General features: G+C 34.1%; 1 protein-coding gene across 1 annotated transcript in view; it reads right to left on the minus strand.

The window, feature by feature from the left end:
- LOC137408812 (E3 ubiquitin-protein ligase XIAP-like) overlaps positions 1 to 2,154 on the minus strand; it is a 173,930-nt gene extending 171,776 nt beyond the window's left edge. The window contains exons 1-2 of the mRNA XM_068095397.1: positions 1,959 to 2,154; positions 527 to 700 (exon numbers count right to left, since the gene is read on the minus strand). Coding sequence (XP_067951498.1) covers positions 527 to 700; positions 1,959 to 2,091 — 307 coding nt within the window. The 5' untranslated portion in view covers positions 2,092 to 2,154. The remainder of the gene's footprint in view (positions 1 to 526; positions 701 to 1,958) is intronic.
- Positions 2,155 to 7,569: the final 5,415 nt, after the last annotated feature.

The raw sequence follows: 7,569 nt of genomic DNA on the forward strand, positions 1-7,569 counted from the left end.
TCTCTCATAGTCATCTATAGAATATACACTATACTTTCTTATAGTCATCTATAGAATATATACTATACTCTCTTATAGTCATCTATAGAATATACACTATACTTTCTTATAGTCATCTATAGAATATATACTATACTCTCTCACAGTCATCTATAGAATATATACTATACTCTCTCATAATCATCTATAGATTATAGACTATACTCTCTCATAGTCATCTATAGAATATACACTATACTCTCTCATAGTCATCTATAGAATATACACTATACTCTCTCATAGTCCTCTATAGAATATACACTATACGCTCTCATTGTCATCTATATAATATATACTATACTCTCTCATAGTCATCTATAGAATATACACTATACTTTCTTATAGTCATCTATAGAATATATACTATACTCTCTTATAGTCATCTATAGAATATACACTATACTCTCTCATAGTCATCTATAGAATATACACTATACTCTCTCATAGTCATCTACAGAATATATACTGGTAATGCAGAAATACAAACCGACACAGTAGAATCCTGCCTGAGCCATCTTAATACCAGATAAGTTGCCATCATGAGGCCAGTTGACAAGGAATGTGGTCCTCCTATGCTTCTCATCAATCAACAGTGACTCTCGCTCATCAAGTGAGAGCTCATGAAGAACCGTTTCGAGGAACTCTTTTGGACTCATTGCTCCTGCAGACCAAGGGATAATATCAGCAGTTAAGTGTACAGCATTTATGTCATATCTACTAGACACTAAAAACTAGTTCAATGGTTTTTAAAGCTGCATTTTGTTGTTTTCCAATGTTGTCCAAGCTGAAAACACGCAATTACTGACATGCAATACTGCAGGTAAAATGAAGGTTTCCCAAATGGGTCCACCGCAAGCATTCAGCGTTTTGTCCTACATGAGTAACCATAAGTCCGGTTTTTACCTAGTACAGTATTCCACAACAAGCTTTAAAAAAATGATAATAAATTATATTGCATGTTCCATCAGTGTTTGAGGAACACGGTAGTACTTTTGTAGAAACATGTCATACCACTTCAGTTGTTCCCTAACTACAGTGTAGTTGACGGTGTATGTATTCACAAGATGTGGTACATACGGTATATTGATGAAGACATGTGGTACACACTGTATATTGATGAAGACATGTGGTACATACTGTATATTGATGAAGACAGCACACTGCAAACTTACTATTATTATTATATTCCTGACAATAGCAAAAGTTCTAGACCGATCACACAGAAACAACAGCACCCCATCACTAAATCAATTACAATAAATCAAGCTAACACCATGACACCAAATACAGGACTTTCTGTATGATAATAGCTCTACATAAAGCTCACACAACTTGATATAAAAACTCGTGTAACCTGGTAGTGAATGGTTCATATACATTTGCACAATGATGAAATTGATGTGTACGCTCATGTTACAAATGGAACTTGTATCAAGTCAACCCACTTCAACAAGTATGCAGCCTTTCAAAGTTTTATCTATACTAATAACGGATAATCTTAGGTGAATTTAGGCTTGACTATGGCTTAAATTTAGGCTGTTGATCTCTTTTTTGAAGGCTTATTTCATACTGCTCAGCAAATACATCAATTTAAACATCACTGTGAAGTTACTATTCACTGTATTCAAGTACTTTGAAATAAAAACACAGGAGGGACATGATGAACAGTGTAACACAACTCCTCATTTAACCAAATGACTAAGAGATGATTCAACTGCTATGTTTACAGTCATATCGCATGTCTTTCTAATCATCAGCTTGTGAACATCAGTTAGAGTTGCTCCATCCTGATAGATTTGTTTTAAATGCAGATGTTTAGCTATGTTATGGTTGTTAGTCTAAAGATTTTTCTTAGAACATCTTCACTTTTGAGTTATCTATGTACGCATTTCACAAACAAAGTAGAGTTGGTATCATACCTAGCTTCTTTTGTAGTGATAGTGGGAGGAGAGGATTTTGGTTATCAGGATATCGGGCTACAGGATAGCAAAGTATCTCTCTCTGAGTTGGTAATACAGCACTTTGTATACCATGTTTCAGAGGGTTGAACATCCAGTGTAATTCTTTCTCAGCATAGTAGTTTTCGTGATCGTTGTGAGTTTGGTCAGATAGGCGTTCTGATAAAATATAGACACAAGCCTTTGTTAGATATTACTATTATGAAGGGATGTTAATGAGAGTGGGTAAAAGGGTTTTGGTTGTAAGAACATCGAGCTAAAAAATAGCAGAGTGTTTTCCCTAAAAAGGTTAACAGCAACCTCTATGCTATGTTTAACCCATTCGCCTGGTAAAAGTTTTCCAAAAACAACCAAAAATCGTGTCGTTTTTTTGAGTATTTAATAAAATTTTCGGTATCCTATGAACTTATGTAGCTTGAACTGAAATTTATTTCTATTAAAAAAGTATTTTGTACATAAACATTCATTTACATATGTGCTGCTACAAATGTCTAAGCATGTAGTGCTTGGAAGCATTCCTTTTGGCAGAGTCCAATACCACAGCTCTTACACCATTTTGAAATGCGTGTTCCTTTGTAGCTGCCACCTCTGCTCTTGCTACAAAAAGCACAGACTTGACGCTTTTAGTCTGGGATTGTTTTACAAAAATGTCTAGCTGTAAATCTGGACTGCATGATTCCCAGGTTTGGTCTACGAACACGGTGCCGAGACTATTGGGAACCACTGAGCAGGCCTTCAATTACCTCTACAATGAAGTTATAATATTCCATTGGCTTTGTGACATTCGGATTTAGCTTATCTATAATTATATATAAATCTCAAAGTTTGTGTTTTCTGTACTTCGGTGTGTCCATCTAGAACTATTAAAATCTTGGAATTAAAACCTCATATCGCGCTGGATTTGAATTCACAAATATTGAAAACACCGGTTTTTAATCTAATTGTCTAACCACGAGTCCAATAAGGCTCTCCCAATATAATGCTCTTACTATATGCTGTAAGAATATACCTTTTTCCCCCAGATTCACACCCTAAATGATGTATTAATTGAACCTCTATAAACTCTATTACCTCTATGAAACTCAATACTTTTTCGTGTTCTTGTGAACATTTATTTCCGGTTTTTCGTCAAGTTAAATTGCTAAATCGCGGTCAAGGCTAATATTTTTCATGCGGACAATTGTATTATCTCGAGTATGAATAGCCTCGACATTCTCTCTTCGTTTAGTCAGACAAAGACAGTCCGATTTCCCATTTTTACATTTGTACCAGTATCGAGAGCTACCAGTATCAAGGGACCAGTATCGAGAGGTAACAATATTGTCGCATTCAAAGTTTCTACTGGAACGGTAATCTTTTTTATACACTCACACTTCTATGCACAAATGGTTATTATTAATTCAACATATTTAAGGATTTTTATTTTGTTTTTTTTCAGTTCGTATTAATTATATCATTACCAAATCAACTTTTATTGTAATCCTAGCAAAACAGACCTAAATCAGCTATTACTTGCTAATTATTTCATATTAAAACACTTTTATAGTGGGTTTATCTTGTTTTTGAATTTATTTTGCCTGCAAAAAACATTTTCTTCATAATATGAAGTTTAAAAGTTACAATTGTTTGTCAAAGTTTGAAAACCTTTACAGTTGTTTTATTTTTCTGTTAAACTGCACAAAACACTTTTCTCATGATATGAAGTTTGAAAGTTAGAATAGTAACTGTTGTTATATGTTAAATAAAAACAAAGTTTCTGTGCCAAAACTTATTACTCGGGCAATGCCAGGCATTCATCTAGTACATAATATAGGGATGCTGACAATGCCGACATTTGCGTTCATCGGTGTCAAAGTTCAACATGTTGAAAGTCCATCGCATCGTCGCTAGTTTTACAGCTTCGGGAAAAGTCCGCATATAAAATTTATAATAATTTCACGGTTTCCATTTCTTGTTATTATACAAAGTAAAGCAATATACAGTACACCCTCGCCATACAATTTTAACTCATTCCAGTGGTGGCATCATAAGGCAAAAATGTCGTATAAAAAGGTATAGATGCAAACACTAATGCAAACACCTCCTAGTAAAATCATCAAAAATTTATAAATGTGACATGTATAATTTTCCCACGACCAAACGAGCGGAGCGAATGTTTGAGGGTTTTTATGATAAATGCATGACTCTCTCGTCTCATCTGTAATAACATATATATTGGTAAACAAAAACGCAGATGATATTCACAAATTCTGTCAGATGATGTCATATATAATAAGACACAACAGTGACTTCTGTTAGATGATGTCATATATAACAAGACACAACAGTTACTTCTGTCAGATGATGTCATATATAACAAGATACAACAGTTACTTCTGTTAGAACTACACAGAATAGACGACTATGAAGTAGACCACAAGCAATACCACAAATCTCAAATGTGTATGTTCCGTTTACAATATTCAATAGGATGACTAAATTTCAATTAAAATACAGAGTGTGAAAAAGAAAGGAACTTGTTTAGAGCAAAACAACTACAGTACTGCTAATGTACTGCTATTGAATATGTTTAGTACTAGAGTTTGAGTAGTTTTATACCTTCAAATACAGGAGAATCCCTCGTCGAGGAATTCTGGGGTTCTTCTAAAAATTAAAGCAATATAAAGTTACTAGAATGAAACTAAACTCTATATTATAAAGAACTATGGACTATAGTAAGATTGCCAAATTAATCGTTCTAATGTCATTATTAGCAATTATTAGATAACTTAGTGTTCCTCATATCCGTAGGGTATTTATGTCAGCAGTTAGTCTCACATATTATTAACATTACAATATAATAAACTAAGGGAAATGGTTTGTACTGATGATAGAAGGATATGTGTGGCCAATACCAAAACTTGATTCCATTAAACCACTGTTCCATTTACATTGTTTGATAGGACGACTAGATTTCTTGAGAAAATGTTATCCATAGTTTTAATAAAAAACGTAGAATGTAGAAATAGAAAGAAACTAAACACCTGTGCCCACTGTCACTCAAATTAATGTTTAGCTGAGCAAAAGACCGCAACGCATGACTGTTTTGACGCCATCACCAATTATAAGGTGTACACCAGGGGTTCGCAATTGGCGGCCCGCTGGCCACATCTGGCCCGCGAAGCTATTTTTCTGACTCGCCACGAATATCTATCGAGGTGGTAATTGCCGTAGAACTTGCCCGTTCAGGCAAACTCTAAAGATGGTGCCGGATATAGAGACAAAGAACATTCAGTTGGAACTGAAAGATTTACAGGAAGATGACAAATTGAGACAAAATCGCACGTTACAAACGCTAGAAGTGTTCTATTCTACCATGAATAAGGAAATTTATCCCACTATTCAAAAAATGGGAATTCAATTATTAACTCAACACGGAACGACGCAAAAGTGGATTCAGTAAAATGAGCTATATTAAAAGCAGATACCGCTCAAAGCTCACGCAAGGACATTTATCAGCCATATTACAAACTGCAACAACGTCTCAAAAATTTTGAAAAACTTACTTTACCCAAGAAAGGACACTTCTCACATTGATCCCGTAAGTTAAAATTATATCGACTCTACTTTGGTTTATGTTAATTATCCGTTTAATGTCATTTCAATAAACATGATTTTTGTATTTGAATGTTCTATTGTTTTTTCTTTTTTTACTTATTGATTATATGTACTGTGGTGTCTGCCCGTGCTACGCCTCGAACCTAAGGATTTTGCCCGCCAGTCAAACTGATTGCGAACCCCTGGTATACACACTACAAGCGATTAACTATCGGTGACCGCTAACCAACAACCAATAAAAATTACAAAATTGCATTCCTGATATCGTGTGTACTTTTATTATTTATTAATTATGTGATTACATAATCTATCACGACTGTAGTTTTTTCCCATGCTAGCCGAATGACATTCATGTCGATCTTCACAACTGTTGAAATTTGATCTGATGCCGTTAACAAACAGCCAATCAAGATGCTGAAAATCGCGTTCATCGGTGTCAAAGTTCAACATGTTGAAAGTCCATCGCATTGTCACTGGCCATGATTACTCATCACAAAATAACGTCGTAGCAGCTCATCGTTGCGGTCCATCACACAGCTAATCGTTGACCTAAGCGATAGTGTGAACAATGACAGTACTGCTAAAGGACTGCTATTGAATAAATGAGTTTTATACCTTGAGATGCGACAGTATCCCACCAGAAGATCTTTATTGCTCGTTCCAAAAAGTAAGACAATATAAAAGTTACTAGAATCACACTAAATTCTATTATTATATAGAATTATTAACTATATTAAAATTGTAAAATCAATTTATTAAAATCAATTTATGTAAGATCAATGCTATTACATCTACGTCATAATTAGGAATCACTAGATCAGTTATTATTCCTCATATCCGTAGGGTATTTATGTTAGCAGTTAGTCTTACATTTTTATATAATAAACTAAGAGAAATAGTTTGTACTCTTACTAATAATAGAAGGATATTTGTAGCCAATACAAATATTGTTGTTATTATTGGCGTAGTGATTATCTACATATATGAAATTTTGGCACTAATCCCTTTTCTAACTTCCACACAATTTATTTTGCTTAAAAGGAAAGCCACTGAAAGTAACACTATGATAAACTGCTGGAAAAGAGTGTCATCATTGCCTGAGTTAGCCACTCAACAGCCTAATATACAAATTCAATAATAGTAACAGTTACAACACATAACTTTCCTTTTGTTTTCTGCTTAATTTTTGTAGACTTTTCTCAAAGGTATCGGTAATTGTCCAGCATTTGCTATTGTAAGTATCGAATATTTTTCCATCATTTGCTATTGTTTTGATGTTTGATGTGATCTGACTGCCAGGAACTTTCAAGGTTAAAATTGACAAGACTTAATCACCATTAAAACAACTGTTCTTTCAGTTACCTCTAAAACATCTCATCTCTGAAAGAGGGTACAAAAAACGAACTTTTTACTGTATTTGAGATCGGATTTTTATCATCGAGTTCTTCAAGTTTAGAGCTTCAATATGATCATCAGTTGACAAGAAATTGTGCTCTTAACTGCTTTCAAAGTCGATCGAAAGTTGGATACAGTCTAGGATCAGTTTGGCTTCAAAGTATTAATCCTTTGAATCCTGGTCATCCTTGTCAATGAGTCAAGCTCCCTGACAATTTTTCAAACGACAGGGGTTTTGAAACTTTTATGAAATATATTTAAATATGCTCATAATCCAATGATATTTGATGAAACATTGGTTACAAAGTCCAACAACACAAAGCAAATGTCACCTTTAAATTTGTTTCAATGTTCTTCAGACAAAAACCATTAAAATTTGTGTGATTTAAAAAATTCTGAAAACCTGTGCAGTAGCACCATATCCATCGAGCACATGCTCATCATCATTTTCTGACTTGAAATAATCAGTAAAATATTAGTTAGTATCACATAATTCGTCATCTGCATCACATACCAACAAATGAGCCATATCAATTGTTTTGGGATATCGTCCCAGAAAACTTGCTATTACAACAAAGTA

This window comes from Watersipora subatra, chromosome 11 (genome assembly GCF_963576615.1).
Source record: "Watersipora subatra chromosome 11, tzWatSuba1.1, whole genome shotgun sequence".
In the NCBI taxonomy this organism is placed as follows: Eukaryota; Metazoa; Bryozoa; class Gymnolaemata; order Cheilostomatida; family Watersiporidae; genus Watersipora; species Watersipora subatra.